Below are 26,563 nucleotides of genomic sequence, written 5' to 3' on the forward strand. Positions count from 1 at the left end.
CCCAGGCGATAATAAATTTGATGTTTTGTTTTGTTTTGAATAATGCTTTTTATTTTTTAATAATGAAAAGCATCAAATTGTCTAATTGAAATATTTTAAACGGCAAATATTTCATCTTTTCATCCTTATGATTTTTTCTAAATGATCAACTAGCTTCACTTGTGTTTTGGATTCAGAAATAATCAAATTGATAGTGATCTCTGTCTTCAAATAAAAATAAAACAGGAAAAAATTCTGCTTAAGCTTTAAACGTTTGTGTCGGTAAGTGACTATTGTACATTGGTGTTCTGAGAGAAGACGGTGCCTCTCTGTTCTCTTAAATTTCTTTTGATATCAGCAGGCTAAATATAGCTCGCAGCACCCCTCCCCCTCCTTGACGAGGTATCAGAGCCAAGAGAGCAGTCAGTGATAGGCTAACATTTTGATGTGCACAGTGACACACACACACACATTAAAGTGAGTTGCTCAGAGTGGGACGGCACTGTCTTTGTGCACAGAGTACGGGCTACAGTGATGATAAATTGCTGCTGTTTGCGGCACCAAATGAGATTTGAGTATTCGTCTTTTTCTGTGCGTCTCAGGGCTGCCACTGGAGGATGGTGGGGGTACTCCGATGAACCTCCTCAAGTGCATGAAACCCTCCTTGCCTCCACAAAGGTATCTACACACTCACACAAGTGTGACCATAAGCTCAGTGTCCTCAGGTGAATCATGTGACCCTTCACCTGCTAAGCCAAGCAAGAATGAGTCTTGCATTACTAGGCAAGCCACTACAAGTTATAATGGAATGAAATTTTTCCCATTAGTTGTTCACTTATTTAATATGATTTAAATATACAAATTGGTTATTTCATTAAAATTTTCAAATTATTTTTATGTATGTTTGAAGTGTTCTTAAAACTACTCTTTCCACATCATATCTTCTAAAATTAAAATATGAATAACTTAAATAACTTTCATTTTCAAGCAAACGTCCCAAGCATTTCAAGGCTCAAATAGACTAAATCAGTTTTCTTTGGATTTTGGAGAGCAATCCTGCAGTAAGCTTTTTAAAGGTCTTACACCAGATTTGTCTATAACTGATTGGTTGTCTGTGATACCTACACTACGCCTGGTACAATAAAAGAAATAGTTATGTTTTTCAGAATTTTGAAAGTATGGTTTATTGTGAAATTCCCAATATAAAATCTTTCTTTTATGGCTTTATGCCTTAAAGGGACATTGTCATCTCCAGTTTCATCAGTGCCGTCTCACTTGATGGGGAAGATGTTTTTTTTGAGACACAGGTTCAGAGGGAGAGTGAAGTCAGCGCTGCACGACTTGTAGTGTCAAGCGATAGGAGTGTGCACTGCGTGTGTTAGCTATTCTGACCAGTATCAACCCTTCTTCATTCTGTCTCCTCCTGCACTCCATGGTCACATTTTGCTGTTTTTATGGAGACAAATTCATAACACATATGAAATTATGATAATTTTTATTATGAACTATTAATTTAACAAAGTTCCTAAACATTACATGTTAAGCAGTCATTCGTAAGCAGTCTGTTTTGTGCTGGCTATAGCTGATGTTCCCCTGCAGGCCTTTCCTCATGCAGTCATGGAAAATCAAAGGAAGAGAAGTCCAATTGCAGAACCATGCTGGCAAATATAAATCAATGCATATGGATAGAGAATGGATGGAGAATCTTTTGACTATAGACATGCTCAGTAAGTGTATGTGCTGCACCTCCGACCAGGAAGAAAACTTGGATGCATGGATCTGTAAATAATAAAGGAAAAAAAAGAAGCAGATAACTGAATTCCCTCCAGTTTGAACTATTAAAGGGAATCCAGAGTGTTTTCTGTTAAGTCTTTTTGGATGCATCTGGATTCGCTTAAGCCGAAACAGTCTTAATTGAGTGCAGCCATACAGCTTGATGACTGCTGTTTCACTACAGAAAGAAGTGGAAGAAATGTGTAGGCAGCTCAACAACAAGCAGTAATGGTTAAAAAGGGGGAAAATGGGGAAAAAAGTTACAGAAACATATTGAATCTGATTATTAAGTGAACAAATGCCAGATTAAACTTCTATGTCTTTACCAAAATATGGAAGAGTAATTTAAAAATATTAAAACTAAAACATCCATAATGGTGTTGAAGGTTTCAGTGTCAGTAAGCCTTTAAATATTGTGCTCTGAGACCGGTGCTGTCCTTTCCAGTAAATGGTTTTCAAGGAGGAAGCAGAAACCTTAACTGTGAGATAAATAAACCATGTTATGGTTCATCATTAGCTCGCCAAAGTAAAAGGTGCAATGATTACCTTTTACTCACGTCCTTGTGCTACAGCAGTAAAATGAGCTGTAATAAGGTCTGTTTTCATCATCTATTTTCGTTAGGAAATAATAAAGTTATGTCTGATATTCTGACATTTAATGTTATTGATATCTAGATGAAAGCTCTCTCTGCCTCTGCTGAACCTCCACAACTATCCCAGTGACTTGTATTCATATCCTCCTGCAGCATTGGCGGCTCCTTCATAAATGAGCCAGTCTCCTGGCAACCAGGCACCAATCAGCACGCAGGATCTCTCTCTGTAGTAACCACTGTGTGGGGTGTGACCAATCACACACACAATCAGGTAACACATGACTTGGTATCCTGGGTATCCTGGGACATTGTTCTCCTCCTGTTGGCTGTAACTATACAAAAGACTAATTTCAGAAGTATATACAAAGCCTGGGTTTAATTCAGAGTATAAAATCAAGGGCTGCTATTCTGACTGAGAATCTAGAAGTGAAATATTTCCCTTTACTAAAAGGGCTAGATTTTGTAAGAGGTACTTGTGCATATTCAGTTTGTTAACTAAAATAGATGGTAGTCAGGCAATCCCCTGTTTGGAAGCTTATTGTAGTGGATGGGGTCAGCAGCGAAACGGATGTCGGCCCCTCCAAAAAGAGGAAAAATCTGGTGTAAGTGCACACTGTGTATGAGATTTTCAGCCCTGTTCAACAGGGGACTAAAATAATTGTATTACTCTCCTTAAAGCCACCAGAATCACTTGACGAAAACAGTAATTTTGCCTTGCACGATATGAGAGCTGCTCGAGCACCAGTGTTTCAGTGTGTTGGTCGGTATTTTTCATCATGATTGTTTTTTTGTTTTGTTTTTTCATAAATGTCCCGTAATCTACTATTAGAAAAGTAAAGATTAGAAAACAATAAAGTCATCAATGGGCTAGCTGCTTTTCTCTGAAAGACTTTTACTTTCAGGACACTGATATGGCTGAAGTTGAGCTGCTCTCAACGGTTACATCCACATTTCATTGTTAAATGTCCTATTCCTAACCTACAGTGCTGTTATAACTTTCACAAATACTGTTTCGTCCCAAAGACCAAAACATGTTTGAGTCTACTTAGAAGTACATGTGTAAAAAAATTACTTAATTATTTTAAAATAAACTGTCTCTCTTTAACTTTCAGTTTGAGTGTTAAGAGTTAACCTAGGAAGCCCACACTTTGGTCTAATGAATGTCTCCCACCACCTTGTCTGCCTTCATATCTTCCCGTCACTTTATGGTTTATATGACTGTTTGGGGTGAAATTATTCCTCCTATTCCTATGTAGGTGTTTGGTGCACCCATGGGCCCTGGCGATAGCTCTGGCAGTCACATGATGCCCGGTGGTAGCCCTGGTATGGGTCCTGGGATGGGCTCCCAGTTCATAGGTCAGCAGTCATATGGAGATCCTGTCTCGAAAGGTTATGGCCAGCCAGTCATGTATGGACGTCCCAGCACTGCTTACAACCCAGCCTCCGCCTACAGTGGAAGGTATGCCATCCTATTGTTCTGATTATTGGCCAGTCTAGTTGGTGCTGTGAAACCACATTTTTTTATGCTCAGAGAAAAGGCAAAGAGAAACTACTAGTTGTAGTAAATTATGATCACCAGTTAATAGGTTAATATGCTTTTTCATGTCAAGTTAAAAGACATTGTAGATCCTTCAACACCAATTATTAAAAAGATGTAAGTGAATGTATGTATGCATACATTTTACCTTGAACGTCATTAAAAGATATATGCTGTACAGTCATTCCACCCTGGAAAATGAACATTCAAAGAAATCATGTGTATTTTAGTACTGACTATTTACACAGGCACAACTCCCCTAGCTTGCTGACTACATCCCATAGAGATTGTTTTATACTGTCCGACTACCAATATCACCGTAAGCAACTGAACTCATCTTTATCATTGCCAAAGTAACCTTACAGGGAGTGCAGAATTATTAGGCAAGTTGTAATTTTGAGGAATAATTTTATTATTGAACAACAACCATGTTCTCAATGAACCCAAAAAACTCATTAATATCAAAGCTGAATGCTTTTGGAAGTAGTTTTTAGTTTGTTTTTAGTTTTAGCTATTTTAGGGGGATATCTGTGTGTGCAGGTGACTATTACTGTGCATAATTATTAGGCAACTTAACAAAAAACAAATATATACCCATTTCAATTATTTATTTTTACCAGTGAAACCAATATAACACCTCCACATTCACAAATATACATTTCTGACATTCAAAAACAAAACAAAAACAAATCAGCGACCAATATAGCCACCTTTCTTTGCAAGGACACTCAAAAGCCTGCCATCCATGGATTCTGTCAGTGTTTTGATCTGTTCACCATCAACATTGCGTGCAGCAGCAACCACAGCCTCCCAGACACTGTTCAGAGAGGTGTACTGTTTTCCCTCCTTGTAAATCTCACATTTGATGATGGACCACAGGTTCTCAATGGGGTTCAGATCAGGTGAACAAGGTGGCCATGTCATTAGTTTTTCTTCTTTTATACCCTTTCTTGCCAGCCACGCTGTGGAGTACTTGGACGCGTGTGATGGAGCATTGTCCTGCATGAAAATCATGTTTTTCTTAAAGGATGCAGACTTCTTCCTGTACCACTGCTTGAAGAAGGTGTCTTCCAGAAACTGGCAGTAGGACTGGGAGTTGAGCTTGACTCCATCCTCAACCCGAAAAGGCCCCACAAGCTCATCTTTGATGATACCAGCCCAAACCAGTACTCCACCTCCACCTTGCTGGCGTCTGAGTCGGACTGGAGCTCTCTGCCCTTTACCAATCCAGCCACGGGCCCATCCATCTGGCCCATCAAGACTCACTCTCATTTCATCAGTCCATAAAACCTTAGAAAAACCAGTCTTGAGATATTTCTTGGCCCAGTCTTGACGTTTCAGCTTGTGTGTCTTGTTCAGTGGTGGTCGTCTTTCAGCCTTTCTTACCTTGGCCATGTCTCTGAGTATTGCACACCTTGTGCTTTTGGGCACTCCAGTGATGTTGCAGCTCTGAAATATGGCCAAACTGGTGGCAAGTGGCATCTTGGCAGCTGCACGCTTGACTTTTCTCAGTTCATGGGCAGTTATTTTGCACCTTGGTTTTTCCACACGCTTCTTGCGACCCTGTTGACTATTTTGAATGAAACGCTTGATTGTTTGATGATCACGCTTCAGAAGCTTTGCAATTTTGAGACTGCTGCATCCCTCTGCAAGATATCTCACTATTTTTGACTTTTCTGAGCCTGTCAAGTCCTTCTTTTGACCCATTTTGCCAAAGAAAAGGACGTTGCCTAATAATTATGCACACCTGATATAGGGTGTTGATGTCATTAGACCACACCCCTTCTCATTACAGAGATGCACATCACCTAATATGCTTAATTGGTAGTAGGCTTTCGAGCCTATACAGCTTGGAGTAAGACAACATGCATGAAGAGGATGATGTGGACAAAATACTCATTTGCCTAATAATTCTGCACTCCCTGTAGAAACACTTGAAGAAGTAGGCTGGAAGCCAACATCAGTTAACACTGGAATGATGATAGTTGATCTAACTGTGGTACAGAAGGTCATCATGAGAGATAGGTCCTGCATTTAGTAACCTTTTACATAACCTCAGTAAATATTTCTTGCCCACAGTTGCTAAACAACTGCAAACAGCTATGCAGCCCACCACATTTCTTTCTTTCCATTTCTGTTTTGTTTTGATTCCCTGCTATAGTTTTTTCTGCCTCAGGCTCTTCATATATCGGATGGAAGAGGGTGATCTCCCAAATCAGAGCCATATCAAATATAAATATCTTGTTTTGACTCTAGTGGTTAGGACTGAAATGCTTTTTTTAATTACATGCATGTAATGTAATATGGTTGCTCTCACCCACGACTCTGACTCATGCTAGTGACAAAACGTCACATAGTTATGTGTAGTTTACTAATCCCACTCATCTCCCAGTTTTCCTTTCTCTCCCCACAGTTACTCTGGAAACAGTGGAGGTGCCGGTCTAGGCGTTCGTCCACCCTCAGATTTCACTCAGGCTGCTGCTGCTGCTGTTGCTGCCGCCGCTGCCACAGCAACTGCCACTGCTACAGCGACTGTTGCAGCAATACAGGAAAAACAGAACCAGGAGCTGAGCTATGGCCAGGTAAAGGTCTCTGAGAAAAATATGTGCATCTCTTTGTGTTAGGGGAGGCATGCAAGAAGAGAAAAGGGAGAAGCTGCACATAGCTTTCATGGTTCAGGTGCAATCATTTGATGTAATTAGCTGATTTTATTTTCCATAAATGATAGTGAGTTGAACATCTGAACTCTGCGTTGGATGTTACCAGATGTTTCTGGTAGTTGCAGCTCTAGTTTCAACTTGTTTGTGTTGATCCTGATTGCCAAATTTTTGACTTTAGCATCCAAGGTTGGACCTGTTACATGTCCCACTCTCTGCCTATAATCTCCTCTGAAGTTATTAATGAAGACACAAAAGCACAAAGAGAGCAGCAGGCAGTGATCATGTGCATCCTCTTTTAGCTTAAACAGACATGTCAATCAAGTATTTGCAATAAATGGCAATAAGTCTTTAACATCACTGTGGAGGAATTTTGGCTCACTCTTCCTTACAGAATTGTTTTAATTCACCTACTGTGGTGTGTTTTTGAAACATTCAGATGTTGACTTGTGTATTTAAGATACGTCTGGTGCATGACTCAAGTGTGTTTGAGCTTCAGGATTTTCTGGTAGAGAGCAGAATTCATGATTACATCAGCTATGGCAAGTCGGGCAGATCCTGAAGCAGTAAAGCAGTCACAGAGAATCACACTACCACCATCATGTTTGACTGTTGGTATGATGTACTTTTTCTGAAATACTGTTTCATGCTGAATGTAATGGGTTGTAAGTCTTCAGAAAAGTTCTGCTTTTGTCTTGGCAATCCACAGAATATTTTCCCCAAATTTCAGGGAACAACGAAGGTACTTTTTTTTTGGCAATGTGAGATGAACCTGACAGTTCTTTTTAGTCAGCAGTGATTTTTACATTGAAACTCTGAGCAAAAATTGCAATCTGTTAATATTTTGTCATTGTTGAATCATCATACCTAACTGAGGCCTGCAGTTTTTTAGATGTTGTTCTGGGTTCTTATGAGACTTGTGTGACTTCTTAATTACACTTGGAGTAATTTTGATAGGCTGAGCAATACTGAGCTTATTTTCCTTAAAAAATACACTTTAAATAAAAAAAAAATGCTATTTTTATTTACTTGGGTTATCTTTGTCTAATATTAAACACTGTTTGATAATCTGAAAAATGTACTGTATCTGAAAGTGTGACAAATATGGGAAAAAAACCCAAAACAAAACATCAGGTAGGGGTCTTTTGATCCACAGCACTATATTGATATTGATTAGACTTAAGTTAAATGGGATTCCCATTTTAAGTTACAGGTTGTATTTATTTCAACTACCAAAACTGCGACTGGGCAAAAGTAACTTTCACAGCTCTGAGTTGCTTAATAAATGCAGACCCTGACTCGCTGTGACTGAACTCTGTGAACCGTCAATGCTGTGGAAAAGATCCAGTTAACTTTATAACATTTTTGTTTTTTTCTCCTTTCCTTTTCAGTTGGGCGGAACATCCTCTTACAGCACCCAATTCCTATCTCATGCGGGCCCCCGTGGCCCTCCAGGGATGAACCCTGGCGGGATGATCTCTTCAAGGTCTGGACTTCCACCTTCCACCGGAGGCTTGTATCCTTCTCACCCTGCGCATATTCAGAGGATTCCACATCAAGGAGGCTATCCAGGCGGACAACAAGGACTCAAACGGCCTTTCCATTCCGAGGTCTGTGATCCCACCAAATGTTTGCTCAAACTCAAACTATATTATAGTATATTGTCCTCCATCCATCTATTTTTTTCTGTATATGTTTATCAGGGACTTGGGGTGGGGTGGGGTAGCTACCATATTCTAGCTACCATAGGGCAAGGGTCAGGGTACACCCTGGATTGATCGCCAATCCATCACAGGGCTAACAAAGAGACAACCATTTGCACTCACATTAACACCTGTGGGCAATTTATAGTCACCAGTTTAAAAACATCATTTCACTTCCTATCCCCACTAATTGTCTTTGGACCGTGGGAGGAAGCCAAAGTACCCGGAGAGAACCCACGAAATCATTAGGAGAACATGCAAACTCCACAAAGAAAGGCCCTGGTCAGATGGTGGAGTCCAAATCAGGACCTTCTGTTCGGCAACAGTGCTAACTACCTCTCATCTGTCCTATTTTGGTTTATTCAAAAGGCAGAAAGAATTAGATACTTACTTGATAACTCATGCAATATCATACTTTCCCATTAAATTATGGATTAAACAGCTCTAATTCCACTTTACCGTCTCTGTCTTTTTCCAGGGTTTTTCTGGACCACAGTATGGCTCTGGTGGGATGTCGGGGTACACTAACCAGCCTCTGCAATACCCCTCTGGTTCGCAGCAGAGATGCGCCACCTCACCCTCTTACCTCTCCAGCCGGATGCCTCACGTGGGACACTACTCTGCTGGATCACACAATCCAGCACAGTTTTCCCCTGGAGCTGGACAGCCCAATCCTCCTCAGTATTATAAGGTGACCACAAAACAGAGCCAAGCAGCTTTGGGATGTTTGAGATTAACATAATTTTTAAGGATGTTTGACTATCTTATAAATTCCTAAATAAAACTTGCAATGTACAGAATAAAAGCAGATGCTGAAACTATTTCACCTGGCACAACTATATCTAGAATGTTGGTTATTGGCTGGTAGTTAGATGGTGCCAGTACCTTCTGGGGGGGGTCCTTGGGAATCAGAACTGTCTGGTTTTCAGTTAGCCTGGGTCTCTCTCATCAACTAGCAGGTGGTTCATTTGTACTGCCAGATGCTCATGGATCGCAGTCAGCTTCTTCAGCCAGTAGGCTGAATCATGTTGGGGCCTGGTGTTGTCCAATGCTTCATACTGGAGACCCTTTCTTGGATGTCTGCCATTGTAATGGTTACTGAAACCTGCTCGGGGAGGTTGCTGTGGTCTGCTCTTAGATCCGCTAGCTAGCCGGTGATACATACTAGGGCTGCCACGATTAGTCGACTAGTCACGATTACGTCGACTATTAAAATCGCAGACGACTAATTTAATAGTCGAGGCGTCGTTTGAAGCTTTGTAAGATCCCGAAAGACGCAGGAATAAGTAGTAGGATTTAAGAGTGTAATAACGGACCGAAACAGAAGATGGCAGCACTGCATGTCCAGGGATGCCAGCTGCCGTTAAACCCCGAAGAAGAAGAAGCAGAAGCAGTTAGGGGTGGGTTTTGATTATCAGTTTATCAATTAAAATCGATTCTAGCTTGGATAACGTGATATCGATTCATTAAAATCCTGAATCGATTTTTTCAATATAAATTTATTTTGCCCAAAACGCCAGAATCTCAGGTTAAACCTCACAAAATTTCAACAACCACCAAAAAAGCTAAAACAATAAATGAGAGCAGGTACACGGATTCTGCACAAAGACGTAAACACAAAGCAAGGACCCGCTGACGCATCAGAATCAGCGAGATGTCGCCTTTCTCACCCGACGGCACGGACACAGTCGGGCTGAAAGCCGACAGCTCGCTGATTCTAATGTTTTGGCGGGTCCATGCTTTGTGTTTACATCCTTTTTGCGCTAGATTCTGAAGCTGTAGGTTTTATCTCTCTCCAAACAATATTGATTGAACCAGCAGCAAAAAAAGATCCAAACTACCCTTCACATAAACATCGTCATGAATTTCCTCTTACTTTTGCTGTTTTGCTTCCACCGAGATAAAATCACACTTCATGCACAGCTTTCTCTCTCTCTCTCTCTCATAGTACACTTCAAGAACAATTTCCGTCTAAAAATCTTTTTTGTGCATTATTCGCTTGCTTATTACGCACAAGTCTCCTTTTACTTACTTCCGGAAAAAAAAGCCTCATTTCTGTTGTTCAATAGGCTTCTGAACAAATGTAAACTTTTTAAAATTATGCAAAATTGCAAAACGCTTAGCTGTGTCTTTAAAACCTCTATAACTTTGCCCTGCTTCACCTCAGCAGCATCGGGTAATGTTCAGATGTTGATTAATGGTTTTCTTTCGTTTTTGATCTACTGCTGAATGTTTTTATAAAATCGTTTTTCTGTGTTTTATCCTCAGCTACTTTGACACAAAGGCATCTGTGATGCTTACACCTTTGATAAAGTCTTGCAAGTGTCAGCTTTCTTTTTATAGATATAAAAGCATGGAAATGTACTGGTGCATGATCTGAATTATAATATTTCTGAGTGTCTGAGCAAGATTTCCCCGAATCGAATTGAATCGAATCGTGGATTGAATCGATTCGGGACGTTGTGAATCGGAATCGAATCGATTCTAGTAATCAGTGACGATACCCAGACCTAGAAGCAGTGTCCGGTTTCATAGCTGTCCAAATTTAGCGGCTGCATCCTCCTGTGCCCGCATTTGTAGGCCAATTATGTTACAGCGATGCGGTGAAGCCTGTCCAAATTCGAAGACTCCCCCAAATCCGGCCGAAAAATGCGTCCTTCATTTCCCCAGATTTGAAGGATGGGTCGGGTGTATCCTTCGTGGCCCAACCTATCTCAGAATTCATAGCGCAGCCCAGCCAATTCCAGTTTGCAACAATGGCGGCAGCTACTTCGTTTTAATATTGCTCTTATTACTCTTTCTGGGTCACAAAATAAACTTTTAACATATTTTCAGGCGAGAATGTAGCTGTGTAAACGTCAAATATCTGCTCGATTTATCAAGACATCACATATTTGCAAAAGTGCGCCGACGTTTTCGGAGACCCATCGATAGCTAGAGGGTTGAAGGCTCACTAGAGCCGGCGAGAAACGCGAACTCCCGGCACATCATGTTCAAACCCCCCGCCGTTTTACTCTACTCAGGTTCAACATGATATATAAGTCACTCAGATAATTTAAAAATGTTATTGTTTGGCGTGTTTTATTTGTTCCTGAGTAAATTGGTTTGGCTGAGATTAAAGATATAGTTTTTACACAGCTGAATAAATGTCAAACAGAAGTGTGAAATGGTAGAGAATTTACTCCAGTGTCCTGTTACTAGTCCACTATCAAAATAATTGTTTGTGACTGCCCTAGTACATACAATGCATGGTATGGTTTCTCTTGCTCCTCTTTCTTGGGTTTCTGCTCACTGAGCACGTGGTCGGTTATAGCCATCTTCCTGATGTACTCGTGGATGTCTGTTGTCTTATCCTGGACTGTGGTACTGACACTCACTATGCCCTGGTCTCCTTCCTTCCGCTTAGTGTACAGTCTCAGGGTGCTGGACTGGGGTGAAACCCTCCATGCATGGTCAGGAGCTTTCTCGTCTTCATGTCAGTGGCTTCTATCTCCTCTTTTGGCCAGCTTATTATCCCAACAGGGTAACTGATCACGGGCAGCAGGTAGATGTTGATAGCCCAGATCTTGTTCATACCGTTCAGCTATCTCCTTAGGATTTCTCTGACCATCTGTGTAGTTGGTGGTTGCAGCTTTCCTAGCAGCCTGTTTGGTGTCCATTTACCTGTGGGATTTCCAGATATTTGTAGCTGTCTTTGGTGTTTGCAATTTTGCCTTCTGGTAGTACGATCCCCTCAGTTCTGACTACCTTCCCTCTCTTTGTTACCATGTGACTACACTTCTCCAGTCCTAAAGACATTCCATTGTCCTTCAGTCCAGGTGTGGGGCATCAAGTCATAGGTCTTGTAGTCACAGGTTGGTCAGTCTGGTCTTGCAGTCTAGGGCGAGTGCTTTGTCTACTTGAACCAATTTATTTATTTTTTACAAAACAGAAATGAGAGGACAATTGAAACCACTTGGCTGTTTTTGTTAAAATAACTAACTGAAGTTTATTGAGTTATAAAGATGAACTATTTAGAGTCTAGTTTTGCCTCTATATAACACCAAAGTGGATTTTAAACAAAATTGAAGGTACAAGCATCCAAGCCTGACACCCTGGCGCATGTCCAGGAGGGTCCTGGTCAAGCCGAGCTACAGCTCCTGCGCGCTGTGAGTAAGCAGATTCACGCGATTATGCGTTTTTCCTGTTGCCACTTGTGTTGCCCTTTAATATCATCATAGTCTTTAACTGCACTAACTAAATATCATGTTGAGCAGATGAAATCCCTTGAAGGAGGGACTTGCCTCCATTTGCCTGAAATTGGTAACAAATATACAAAATTTGCAGCCAAAATTTCCCTTTAAATTAAAAAGGCTGGCTTCCTGTTGGGTTTGGGCTATAGTTCCAAGAGACTTTCTTCTACAGCTTGAGACATTACATCAGGGTAAATGGTAATGGTAAATGGACTGGTTCTTATATAGCGCTTTTCTACTCTGTCTGAGCACTCAAAGCACTTTGTACAACTAATTCATTCACCCAATCACACCCATTCACGCAAGCATGTCTAAGCTTAAGTGCTAAGTATCTAACATTCATACACATTCACACTCCGATGGATGCATCGGAGAGCAACATGGGGTTAGTATCTTGCCCAAGGATATTTGGCATGCAGACTGGAGCAGCCTGTGATTAAACCACCAACCTTCTGGTTAGTGGCTGATCTGCTCTGCTACCTGAGCTACAGCCACCCCAGGGTGTGCCATTAAATAAAAGTGTTCACACTGAAGTGTCATCAAGGTCTGATTTGACGTGAATCTGGTGAACCAGTATTTCAAAGTATATTACATGACTTTTCCTGTTCCCACTAGGTGGCACACCAACTTTTGCTGAGATTTGACATATCAATGTGTTCATTTCTGGACTCTCATGACCCCCGAGAAGCTTAGGAGAGACAGTGTTATGTTGGACAATGTGTCTTTGAGTTACAGCAGTTTCGTGCTTCATGGCAAAACATTTAAATTTGCCAAGTTGAAATGATAAAAGTGGTGCCAAAATTTATTATCTTTGATTCAAAATGGTAGACTTCCTGTTGGGTTTAGGGTATCACTCCTAGAGGATTTTATGTGTGTCTACAGATGCTACATGTCTGCCAAATTTCATACATGTACATGAAATACAGCATGTGGGCTCATTTCTTTGCAATTTTTTAGGGGTCACTACAGAGTTATTTTGCTCTGTCCATGTCCCAAAACCAGTAAAATACAGACATTTTCACCAGTTTTGATGCATGTGCAAAATTGAATTCGTTTTTGAGTATGTTTAGGGTTTTAAATATTCTATTCGCTTCACAGAGTAGATAGAGTAGGGCCTTCACAATTTTGTGCTTGGACCCTAATAATTAATACAATGTGAGTGAAGTGCAGACTCTCACCTTTCATCCAAAGGGTTTAACAACAGAATTGCATTAATTGCAGATGTGTTTTCTCCACATCTTTGTGTCGACATACCTGGGTACTCAATGTCATGTTTGGTTTCTGTGGTCTTCAGTCAGAGCCTTTCAATGGTCAGGGCAGCATGGCAACTGGAGGACCAGGAGGATACAATGCCTTCACACAGGCTGCAGTGAACGGGGTAAGTCCTCCATGCACTCACCCCATGCTGTCAACACTGAACACCTAAGCTCAGTTTCTCTTAGTTTTGTTATACTAAAATTCTATGGCTTCCTATATTTTATGAAGATTTTAATATCTAAAAGTTAGAAGTTTAAGTATTTTTTAATGTTTGAATTTAATTCATGCTGTTTTTGATTCATTCTACTTAGAAGTCGTGATGTTTGGTTGCAGGACTGTGTGAGGATTGTAAAGCAGAAGCTAGTTTTCTACTGCTTACAGTATCTAATGTTCATCATGGGGCATCATATAATTTGATAAGAATTTAGTAGTTTTAATTCCATTATCGATATCACTTTTAGATTTGATTCCTTGTCAGTTCGCATTAGGTTCTCACCAACTCTGATTTAAGAACAACATATGAAAGTCATTACAGTCGTGCAATTATTTGCATGCTGTCAAATTTTTGTGCGTGATGGAGATGTTGCCCCTGTTTGTTATGATCGATGTTGGGGTCGTTACTCCAAAAATTTATTACACATATTACAAAGAGAAATTTTTTTTAAGTTATGCAGTAGTTAGTTAATTACACACTGAAGAAAGTATTTTGTGTCACTACTCGTTACATTACTTTCATGGTTCTCTGTAAAATTATCTGAAAATCACTGTCTCATAATTAGCATTTAACAATATGAATCTATAGGCTACAGTCCCACACACTAACATAAATCCCTTTCCTAATGAGGACACATGATTTGTCTCTCAGTATTTACACAAGCTAACAGTATAAAGTAAAGAAGAAAACCAGTACAAAGACGCTTCAAAGCAATCACCGCAGTGATTCTACTGTAGAAACATGAACAGGGAGAAAGGTATTCAGGCTGCAACCTGAATGCTCATTCTTTTGTTGCCTGTTGAAATTCAGCGTCTGGCTGCTGAGGTTAGAATTCAGTCAGCTTTAATATTACTCAGGGTTCTTGACTAGCTTAGCATTAGCATGCTGTCTGTACAGGTATTTACAAAGAGCCGAAGTTCTGTTCTGAAGTGTAATGCAGTTATTTCTGTCCTAGATGCTTTTTGAACTTTTCTAATGCACTTAAGTTAAAGTACTTAAATTAAAGAACAACATGTGCTTAAATTAGATAGGGTTGTGCATGTAGAGAGGTGAAAAATCGATTTAATCCATTTAGTAATAAGGTTGTAACATGACAAAATGTGGAACAAGTGAAGTACCGAAAATACTTTTTAGTTAGGTTTGATGCTCTAAATATTCCTCATCCTCGTCTCTCAGCCAGTTCGGGGTGGGGTGCTTCCTGGGTATCCCACCTCACCAATGGGAGGGAATCCTACCCCTCCAATGACACCGGGGACCTCCATACCTCCCTACCTTTCTCCAGGCCAGGAAACCAAACCCCCCTACCTTACAACAGAAACCAAAGCCAACATCAACACCCAGCAGCCCGTTACAGGTGAGACTCAGCTGCCACAGAGTAAGTACACTGCTAAAGATGATATACAGATGAAGTTTGACTGGAAATAACAAATTACTTGAATTTAGGCTCTGTAGCATTTCCTTAATCTTGTGATGAATGGCACTGAAAACTTGCCTCTACCTCAGCTCTCACAGTGTTAATAACAGAGTAGAAGAATAATTAACAATTGAGAAAACAAACAAACATCAAAATGTTTAATTAAAAATTGATTGAGTCATAAACATTGTATCCACAAAAGAACAACTGATCACAAAAAAAATGTAAATGAGAACACGTGCAGGTCAGAGGTTTTTAGTATTCATCTAAAAAGGTACAGTTACTTTTGTTTCCTTTCAGACTCCTCTCAGGATAAAATTAGGCATAAACAAAAGTGTCTGTTTTATTTGAAAAAATGGGATCACAACCTCGTGCTTCAATTGTCTGTCAAGGCACCAGATAGACCTTGAATTCACTGATGCATCAGAAACTGCAACTTTTCATTCAAGGTAACCCCAGTGACGACCTGCGTCTGACTTTCCCTGTACGAGATGGTGTAGTATTGGAGCCTTTCAGACTGGAGCACAACCTGGCTGTCAGCAACCACGCCTTCCATCTGCGAGACTCTGTCTACAAAACACTAATGATGAGGTATAAAGACTGACACTGCAGTCACATGACGAGAGCAGAACAAAGTGAGAAACAGTGTTTGGAACAGTTTGAAGCCTGAGCTTTGGCTTACATAGATTACTTGTGCATACACTGACCATGTTTAATATCATCCACCATTGGACCAGGATATGACAGAAAAGAAAAAAATGTTATAGGTTCTTTTTGAAAATATTTGAGGGACACTGTGCTTGACTGTGGTGTGATATGTAAATAAATTGCTCTCTTCCTGAGCAATTTAAAACAGCAGAAAGAAAACAAATGAAGAATGTCTGACAGCCCCACCCAGTCTTTTCCCCTGACAGCTGTTTTGTGTCTCCCTCCACAGGCCAGATTTAGAGCTGCAGTTTAAGTGTTACCACCACGAAGACAGACAAATGAACACTAACTGGCCTGCCTCTGTGCAAGTAAGCATCCATATCTGTTATATATTTGTGGACGTCAATATACACACGTATGTACGTTTGGCTTTTTGTATGGACATTTATTATCAGTGCATTCATATGTCTGTTATTCATAGGTTTAACGATTAGACTAAGCACTAAACTCTGACCCTAAATCGAATTGTTACTTTAAACCTGAAGCCAAGTCTGAACCCTTAAAGAGGCATTTGAATGGATATGAAAGGGGAAACTTTGTGTCATCACACTGATGGTCTAAAACTCAGTGGTCTATAATAGAGATAGCTGGATATGTTTTGTATTTATTGGTTTGGTTTCCTGCGACTAATTATAAACAGTTCTTGAGATAACATTTTGAAGAGGTAACTGTCCCCACATTTCAACTTTAATTACCACCTTTAGAAGGGATCTTCTAAAGGTGGTAATTAATTTGCCAGGATTTTGTTGACGTTTTCTCTTCTTCTCTCTTCTTCATTTTCATCAGGTCAGTGTTAATGCAACTCCTCTGTCCATTGAAAGAGGTGACAACAAAACCTCCCACAAGCCCTTGTATCTAAAGCAAGTGTGTCAGCCAGGGCGCAACACTGTACAGATCACAGTGACAGCATGCTGCTGTGTAAGTTCCTCGATGTGACTGTTTCCTGACTCAGTCACAGAAATGCAGAAAATTTAGTACAGTATGTTACATTGAACTAATGAATTAACCTCATTTTGTACTCCTGTTTGCCCCTCATGTCTCTTTGTCCCCAGTCCCACCTGTTTGTTCTACAGTTGGTGCACCGGCCATCTGTCAGGTCTGTTCTGCAGGGTCTGATGAAGAAGAGACTGCTGCCGGCCGAGCACTGCATTACAAAGAGTGAGTTATCAACCTCATCAGTTATAGCAGGGCCCACTGGTTTCCACTTAACACTGTGCATTCATTCAGTGAAGCCCTGTACAACTTGGTATAGTGTGTATGTGTATTTGTATTTTATGCAACACTAGCTGTGAGGTCGCATATTGATTACCAAGGTTCTGTGACTAAGCCTCGAGTTGAACAGTTTTGGTAAATGGACTGGTTCTTATATAGCGCTTTTCTATCCTATCTGAGCACTCAAAGCACTTTATACAAGTAATTCATTCACCCAATCACACAAGCACTTTTTCTAAGCTGTTAGTGCCTATCTAATATTCATACACATTCACACGACGATGGATGCATTAGAGAGCAACATGGGGTTAGTAAGGATAATCGAACCACCAACCTTCCAATCAGTAGATGACCTGCTCTACCGCCTGAGCTACAGCCACCCCAGTTTTACCATAGCCACCTTGGTTTTTTAAAAGTATGCAGGATATGTGAAGAAATAGATTTGAAAAGCAGAGAGACAATAAACACTTATAGTCTAGAGATATGATAATGCTAATCATTGGACACGATAGTTTATGAACCGAATTCCTTATTGTATTCAGTATTGGTGAAAAGTAGCAACTGGCAAATGGACTGGTACTTGCATAGCACTACTGAGTACTCAAAGCACTTTGTACAACATGTCTCATTCAACATTCATACAAGCACTTTTTTCTGTCTAAGTGCTTTCTATCTAACATTCATACTCTGGTGGATGCATCAAATAGCAGCTTTGGGATTAGCAGCTTCCCCAAGGATATCTGGCATGCAAACTATCATAGTCAGGGATCAAACCACAAAGCGTTTGATTAGTAAATGACCCATTCTACCTTCTAAGTTACAGAGAATACAAAATGAAGAATGAAGGAGCTAACTTTGTAGACTTCCAGTTGTGAAAAATAAAATTCACCATTGAAAGAAAACTGATTTGGGGATTTATTGAAAGAAACTTTGCAAGGGGATCAGTACAGGACAAACAGTCTTCACACCAGCATTGATACAGAAAAATCTTTGTCTATTTCGGCTGTAGAGTTTTCTCCTCAAAGGAGTACTAGGAGCACTCGGGTAGTCATCTTTTTCTTTTTTATGGTCATTTTGTTTCAGTAAAAAGAAACTTCAGCAGTGGCACCATTCCTGGAACCCCTGGTCTGAATGGGGAGGATGGAGTGGAGCAGACGGCTATTAAAGTTTCTCTCAAATGCCCCATCACATTCAAACGAATCCAGCTGCCAGCCAGAGGCCATGACTGCAGGCACATACAGGTAAGGTCATGTGTGCACTTATTACTTACACCTCCAGATAAATTCGGTGGAGTTCTTTCAACGTGGAAATCTTTGATCTTTTTTGTATAGTGTTTCGATCTGGAGTCCTATTTGCAGCTAAACTGTGAAAGAGGGACCTGGCGATGCCCTGTTTGCAAGTAAGTGCATTAACAATGACTTGTTGCCCTTTTTTCATAATCAGTAATCAGCATAAAGTTTTCACCAGCTGTTTGCTCCTCTTGTTCACAGTAAAACAGCTTTGCTAGAAGGACTGGAGGTTGACCAATATATGCTTGGGATTCTTGTCTATATCCAAAAGTAAGTGTTGTTACTGTAAATAGTTACTTAACCAGTGGTATTTCCATACCACTGGGTCATGATACTCACCCCCCAAGCAGTCATGGCAGATGCTTGCTACTCCCCCAGCCTGGTTCTGCCAGAGCTTTCTTCCTGTTAAAAGGGAGTTTTTCCTTCCCACTGTCACCAAGTGCTTGCTCCAAGGTGGTAGTTTGATTGTTGGTGCTTTCTCTTTATGTCTCTACAGTCTTTACAATATAAAGTACCTGAGACGACTACCGTTGATATATACAAGTAAAATGACATTGAATTTAATTGATATACGCACTTCTGTACTGCTGTCATTTTTAACAAAAAACAAAGTAATTCTTTATTTGCCATAATCCTGAAAAATGATAAACTGCTATCTAAAGAGCTTGCCAATTTTCAGTTCACTACATTTTTGTGGTTAAAAAGAACAAGGTTCACAATAATGCTATATACACACACACACACACACACACACACACACACACACACACACACACACACACACACACACACACAACAAAAATGTTGAGTCACCTTTTATTTCTTTATATTTTGCTTCCAATTATTCTTTTAAAATCTTTTAAAGTTTTGCTTTTTCACATACTTTTTGCCCAGTCTTTACTTGACCATTTTCAGAGGACTATTTTTTGTTCGGTGAACAACTTAGCTCTGACCTTTTGAATCATTCAAGTGTAAAAAAGGCACCCAACTCATGAAATGAACTAGTCTTGTCGCTACACATAACAGAAAACTTAAGCCAAGAACCAGTTTTAAATAGTATTTTTAGGTACTTTAATAGCAGACCATTGCAAACACACTTAATTAGTTCACATTTTAGTTGAATTTATGAGAAATGACAAAGATAACATAGTTTGAAAGACATAAAATAGTTTTTTTTTCACCAACAATAGGATTCCAAAAGCGCTATTAGCAGAAATAGCTATTATTGGCATTTCTTAACATGCTGTGTGGTGTGTCCTTAAAAAACATGAGGAAACAGAACAAGTGGAGGACAACAAGTGATGGATCTAAACAGGAGCATTAGTTTCCATTCATCACTCCAGTGTTGTTAATTGGGAATCATCAGATGGTTTGGGTTCTCTCTTTAATATTGGAAGCTCATCATAGTATAAAATGCCTTAAAATGACTGTTGCTGGGAACTGGTGCTATATAAGTAAAACTGCATTTAATGAATTATGGACACATGATATTAGAAATGGACAGAATTTGATAAAAGCTCCACATTTTATTTATTTTTGTTATTTAATGTCCTCAATTTTCATGTCTCACCCTTCCCTCCCTTCCTCAGTTCAGACTATGAGGAGATCACTATTGACCCAGTATGTGGTTGGAGGCCGGTGCCTGTTAAACCTGACCTTCACATAAAAGAGGAGCCTGATGGACCAGTCCTCAAACGCTGTCGCACAGTCAGTCCAAGTCACATGGTCTTACCAAATGTGATGGAAATGATTGCTGCTCTGGGCCCAGCATCATCCCCCTACCAAAGTCTGAATGCAGGAGGCAGGAACACCCCAGAGTACAGTCGGCCAGGTATGAAAGAGGACTTTTTTTTGTTGTTGTTATAATTTGAAGAGAGGCGGTTATAATTAACATACATAAAATATAATGAGATTTTTTTGTTACAGTTTAAGTCTGATTCCATTTTATTCACATTCCCTAACCCACCTAACCTCCAAGATCAAAATGTAAAAAATAATTACGGAATACTTCTTGGAGAAGTAATCCGTAATTAGTATCTAATTACGATTTTCAAGTAGCTTGACCAACACTGGTTGCCAGTATTTCCACTGCTGCACAGCAAACAGCAACTGTTGTTAAGAGCAAACTTTATTTTCGAAATTATAAACAGATACATTTTAAAACAACACTTAAGTTGCTGCCATGGTGTAACTCTGTTTAATGCAATAACCTCCATTAAAGTGACCAGTCACTTTAGGACCCCTCTTCCTTTGGGCTCCGCATCCAGACAGTGAAAAGTCTGATTTGAGCGAGCAGCTTTTAGCGCAAAAGCTACCCACAAGAGTGTGAAGCTGCACCCATATACACAAAGCAGACTCACGTGTGCAAAGGCTTCTTTGTGAGTGTAGCTGCTAAGTTCTATTCACACAGGATGTTGAATTTGCACACAAGGAATTTAATTGCGCGAGTGGCAATGAATACCTGCACCATGAAATGAAATTACCTTCTCAGATTACTAGGAGGCTGAGTAGCACTGGCGGCTGCCTGCATGTTTGATTTTAGTGTCACGGTTTCCTCATTAGATTTGTGTTATGCTTTTTTACATTTTTCCAGCCTTAATAATTGGCTCGTTTTCTGCCTACCTATGATATAGCATTCTTGGTCCTCACTCATTAGTCTGTATCATTTACAAATTGTGACAGTTATCTATTATCACGATACCAAGGAGGAAAGATATCAGCCAGCAATGATTTTAAGGTAGCAATTGTTGCTATCTGTCTGTCCGTCCGTCCGTCTGTCTCTCTCTCTCTTTCTTTCTCAGAAGGGTTAAAAGGCCTTTTCCAGACAATTTGAAGCTTTTCCCCAGTAGAAAACAGACAGTTTGCCATCTTTCCAGGAGTGATCGTTCCAACAAATTTCCCCCAAAAAGCCAAGGTCATACAATGCTCAGAGAAATGGCACCATGCCCAAGAGCTACATCTGAGATACTACAGAGCAGAGTTAGCATGTTAACGTTTATGACAATCAGATTAGAAAAACACTGCACAAGTACAGAAAGCCTCATCTCACTAAAAAGAGCATGGCAACACTACTTCACTTTCCAAATTTGCATTTGAACAAACCATGAGACTTCTGGAACAATGTCCTGTGGACAACAAGACCAAAGTTGAGACCTTAAAAAAACTGTGCATAAAGACATGCCCACAAACTTCAATTAACCGATGCAACACTGTTAGAAAGTGTGGATTGATCCCTGGATACTCCCACCTACATGTCAACCTATACTTGAATAAGATACTGAACCCATGTTGCCCAGATACATGTTTAAAAAAGTGCTTTGAGTGCTCAGTACAAAAGCCCTACATACTGTACATACCATGACTGTAACTGTATTAAAAATAAAAATTATAAAATGATAAATAACAATAACTAATATGCTCCCTCAATCAAATAAGGTCTGTTTAGTACTCTGTTAAGTCAAATGAGTTAAGGTAGCAGCTTATGTGTCTTCATTTATTTTTACTGATGTAAAAACACAAAATTACTTGATGTGAAACACTTTCCCAAATTCACTTTACCACACCGGTCCATTATCATACCAGTAATCCATACCCTGTGGTTTAAGGGATTATTATAGGGATTACACCGCTAAAGAGCTGTATACCAAAAAAGCTGTCTTAAATAGCCATTTCATGTCAAGATTTTTTTTTGGTTGAGATTTTAAATAGGTCTTAAGAAAAACGTAATTTTGATTTATAAAATGGTTTAAGAGCCCTGATCTGATGTGGAACCACTGATTCTAATCAGATGGATTTAAAAGCCTGACAAATGTATTGCTGGATCTACTTTTTTCGGTGCAACTTTCTTTGACAGCTTTTTTTTTCTTTAATTGATACCATTTTAAAGAGGACTGTTTGCTTGGTCAGAAATGCCCAGAAAATGAAGTTTCCATGGTTTCCATGCTATCCCCACTTGTAACTCATGATATATATTGTGCATCATTGCAGAAACTATAGACAAGCATAGAAGATAGATGTGAGGTGACCTAAGTAATATTAAAAGCACTGCAATAAAGATATGCTCTTTGACTCTTCAGCAGGAAGTTTTCTCTCTCCACTGTTGCCTTGAGTACTATTATGCAACAGGGAAAAAAAGTATCTACTGGCCCATTTTTATTTGCTCAATGGAAATAATGTTTGCTATTATTTTTGTTGTAGGGAATCAGGGATTCTCCAACCAGCCAGGATTTACAGATTTCCCCAACACTCCTGGGACCCCAATACTAGGAGAGTATGCACCTTCTGGACCACCACCTCCACTCCCTTATCAGTCTGAGCAGGTTGGATATCTTTAATACCCAATTAATATATATGTAAATAAACGGGCAGGAAAAAAGAGGGACCTTATGGCCACAGCAATGAGAATTAGGGTCAGTTTCCTCAGGTATTTTCCTTTGATGCTAAGTAGACTTCAGCGATAAACAAGAATAAATGCACCACAGTCAAAGGCTTCTTATATACTGTACTGTTGTTTATGTAACCCTAATTGATGCAGTCCATTACTTGAAGAAGCACACATAGTAGTTTATCTTAGGGCTAGCTACTAGAAGCTACTGGAAGTCTGACTTCTTGTTTCAAATTATTTTGTCTGTTATGTTTTCTCAACTGAAAACCTCTATCTCAGAGATTCCTGCTCTTAAATCCAAACTTTTTAAAAAACATTTAAATCTTCAACGTAATGTTAAGTCTTATGTGTGATTTGGCGCATCTCAAATAAATAAATAAATGAATAATCCAAAAAGTAGCTATATTAATGCTGAAACAAGGTTAAAATATTCCCTCCAAACAAAACGTATAAATTCTAAATGTGCAAATCAGTCCGTGCATGATTACATTGCTCTGCCTGTTAAAAAGTCACTTGCACAAATCTATCGCCTGTCGTCATTTACTGGATTGACGATTGGAAAAATTTTACGTCGCCCAACCTTAATGTCCATGGGGGAGAGCTTTATCAACAGGAAAAGCTATATAAGATATAAAAATACAGTTAAAAGTCCAAGCTTGATACCCTCCTTTAGATTTTCTAAAGCTGTTCAGTGGGGGAGATTTGAGTCTTTGTCAGGCCAGTTCTGACCCTGGGCCTTATGTTTGACGCTCCTGATTTAGATTATGAACGGAGTAAACGGCTAACCTAACCAATGAGTGCTGTAATAGGATGTTACTGAGTGGATATTGTGCACTGTTTTTTCTCACCCACACCGTTTGGCAGTGACCCCACTTCTCCAAAAGTTGATTCTGTTCATCTGGACGTAGCGTTTTGTGGGAGAAACGTTTCATCACACATCCAAGTGACTTCTTCAGTCTCAGCTGACTGCAGGTTTCCCCAATCTTATAAACAGTACATTTGCATAATGACTGAAACCAGCCAACTGAAGGAACAATGGGCTGGGAGGTCAGTTCCTTTATCATAATTATGCAAATTCTCATGACCATTTATCAACAACCACTGATCAATGGCCACGAGTACCATTCACAGAGAGTCGGGGAATGGCTGCAATCACAGCATTGTAAAATGGCGAAAGATGTACCCTTAGGCCCCATCCTCAATTCAGAGATGGTCTTGTTTTGCAAAGGGCAGCCCATCAGAAATAATGTGGGCTTATGTGGGAGCATGGCCTTAATGGGCTAAAATGGCTTTTTTTCACATAGAGGATGAACTGAGGTCTGCACCAAGCCCCAATATAAGATAGATGAGGATTATTATTAACTGTTAAGTAAGCAGAACTGTTATGGTAAATTTAAGTATATAAAGTCTTTTATGGTCTCTTAGAGCTCCTGGGTAACACACTGTTCTCTCACTGCCTCATTAAAAGTGAGAAAAAAAAGAGTGTTTTGTAAAAGTTTAATGTTCTTTATTTTTGGAGAGCAGTTTTCTGATTTTAGACTTCAAAATAATGCACACCTTTCATGGTCATGAAAGTGCTTGGCAAAATAGACAAAATGTAAAGTTTCCCCCTAATATTTTAAAAGTTATCAATTAGCTTTAAGAGTGTTTGCCTTTTGATTGGTTAGTTATTTGTTTTGGTTTGAATCATTTGGCATCCAGCTTATAATCATGCTTCTCTGCGCTTGGCTGTCATCAACAACATGTTTGCTCACACTTACAGTCATCGGCCACTAAAACAAATCCTGTCACATGCAGCTGCTTCGTTATTGTATTATTTGTGGTGAATAATGTTGTCCATGTGATACTGTAAAATAAGCATTCCCTTCTTGTTTCCTTTTTTATTTTATTTTTCCTGTCAGACGGCTCATTCTGGACAAATTGACCACTCTCATAACATCCTCCAGCAGCATGGCTCAGGTGTGCACAGTAACCCGAGTCTGTGTGACACTAGCAGCCCTCTGCCACAGCGGAGCACCAATACCCAGAATACCCTCGGACAGAGCGAAGGCACCTTTGGTCTGAGCGGCCCGGGACTGCCTGTAGGAGAGGGGACAGATCATACGCTAGATGTGAGTAGAGGCCTGTTGATGTCGTACTAAATTTTCAGTTTAAAAAAAAAAAAAAAAAGAATAGTAAAGAAATCATAAAAACGTATAAACATAGTGTAGCAAAACATTTCCCATAAAGGAACAGAAATATGAACATGATCCACAGAAAGAGTGGGGTAAACAAGAAGTTTAGTTCTTGTTTGTGTATATAAAGATTTGAATACAGTTTTAATAAGATTGCTGTATCTCAAACTTTCAGTGTTTATTTAATTTTAAAAACATTTTAAGTGTCTATTTTTTTTCCTTAATTATCTGTCATCAAGCTTCTTCCTGAGCTGACCAACCCAGATGAGCTGCTGTCCTATCTGGGCCCTCCGGACCTTCCCAACAACAGCAGTGATGATCTGCTTTCTCTGTTCGAGAACAACTGAGTCAAACTTCCATTCCAACCTCTTTCTCTCTTTGCTGTAGCTCGGCTCAGTTTTCACCAACTTCTTTGTGTGTGTTATGTTGTTTTTTGTGTATCAGTTGCTCTGAAGTGTCCTGCTGCTGAAATTCTTTGAGTACAGTGTTAAGGTGTACGTAGGAACACTCTCGAAATGTGAACACTATTATGAGTTTGAAGAATGCAACAGTACACAGGCATTGACTCTACAGACCAGCATTTGAAACTATAGCACAAATCACTGGCTGGAGTATTTTGTATTTAATGATTAAATTGTTTTTTGTTTGGTTTTTTTTATTGGTGTACATTCATAAAGGAGTTCCCAAAATTTGACTGGGGATTTTCATACATTAACATACACTTCTGCACATCGTGAGTGCTGCAAATTGTCTGCAGATCATTGTATTGTAACTTGTCCACATGTTAAGTATGATAATGGAAACAAAAAGTTTCATGCAAGAATATTTTTGTATTCTTGCCTTAAAATTAGGGTTTTCTGTAAGGTTATTATTGGCTTATTTTTAATGCCAACTCAGCTTAAAAAACATATATATTTATTTATATATACAATTAATTTGAATTTCCTTCCATTACATAGCACCTTTAGTTTAAAGCACCCCTATTATGCTTTTGGGATTTTTCTCATTCTGTAGCTTTCTTTGTGTGTGTTAAGTTTACACAGTTCTAAAAGTAAAGGTTCAAGCTAAACAGGGTCACTCCCCCATAGGATACACTGCTCCTAAATGGTATAATGATTATTTATAAACTTGTTTGGCTCTAGCCAATAATATCCCACTAATTACCAACAGACTCCAACATAAACTTCACGACTCAAATACTGATATGGCTTCAGATAGCATATTGCCAGTGACGAGAAATTTGTCTGCATCTGCATTGTCTGGTAATATTAGCCAAAAGAAAGGCAATTTTATGCTACAGAATATGTGACCAACGGCCAGGGTTGTATCATGGCTGTGCAGGTTCATTGTTGCATTTAATTTTTGAGGGGAAAGTCAAATCCAACTATGAGCTCACTTTCTGAGTTGAAAAAGTTGAAAGCAATTGTTTTTCTAAGA

At 39.5% G+C, this 26,563-nt stretch overlaps 1 protein-coding gene across 10 annotated transcripts in view; it reads left to right on the forward strand.

Moving 5' to 3' along the window:
* The window catches only part of LOC309710992 (zinc finger MIZ domain-containing protein 2-like), a 39,611-nt gene extending 13,831 nt beyond the window's left edge, over positions 1-25,780 (forward strand). For 3 of the 10 annotated variants that reach the window (XM_082540923.1, XM_082540921.1, XM_082540922.1), the window contains exons 2-20: positions 582-657; positions 2,499-2,616; positions 3,602-3,804; positions 6,296-6,464; positions 7,931-8,149; positions 8,721-8,933; positions 13,769-13,852; positions 15,122-15,299; positions 15,809-15,950; positions 16,297-16,375; positions 16,854-16,985; positions 17,120-17,225; positions 18,363-18,520; positions 18,611-18,678; positions 18,770-18,838; positions 20,158-20,399; positions 22,766-22,887; positions 24,854-25,063; positions 25,366-25,780. In XM_082540923.1, the coding sequence (XP_082397049.1) occupies positions 614-657; positions 2,499-2,616; positions 3,602-3,804; positions 6,296-6,464; positions 7,931-8,149; positions 8,721-8,933; positions 13,769-13,852; positions 15,122-15,299; positions 15,809-15,950; positions 16,297-16,375; positions 16,854-16,985; positions 17,120-17,225; positions 18,363-18,520; positions 18,611-18,678; positions 18,770-18,838; positions 20,158-20,399; positions 22,766-22,887; positions 24,854-25,063; positions 25,366-25,473 (2,664 nt within the window). In that variant the 5' untranslated portion in view covers positions 582-613 and the 3' untranslated portion in view covers positions 25,474-25,780. Of the gene's footprint in view, positions 1-581; positions 658-1,561; positions 1,707-2,498; positions 2,617-3,601; positions 3,805-6,295; positions 6,465-7,930; positions 8,150-8,720; positions 8,934-13,768; positions 13,853-15,121; positions 15,300-15,808; positions 15,951-16,296; positions 16,376-16,853; positions 16,986-17,119; positions 17,226-18,362; positions 18,521-18,610; positions 18,679-18,769; positions 18,839-20,157; positions 20,400-22,765; positions 22,888-24,853; positions 25,064-25,365 lie in introns of those variants that run through there. The other 7 variants (XM_082540918.1, XM_082540920.1, XM_082540926.1 and 4 more) reach the window with 4 other exon arrangements.
* The last annotated feature ends 783 nt before the right edge of the window (positions 25,781-26,563 follow it).

This window comes from Aulonocara stuartgranti (genome assembly GCF_965226115.1).
Source record: "Aulonocara stuartgranti genome assembly, chromosome: 7".
Classification (NCBI taxonomy): Eukaryota; Metazoa; Chordata; class Actinopteri; order Cichliformes; family Cichlidae; genus Aulonocara; species Aulonocara stuartgranti.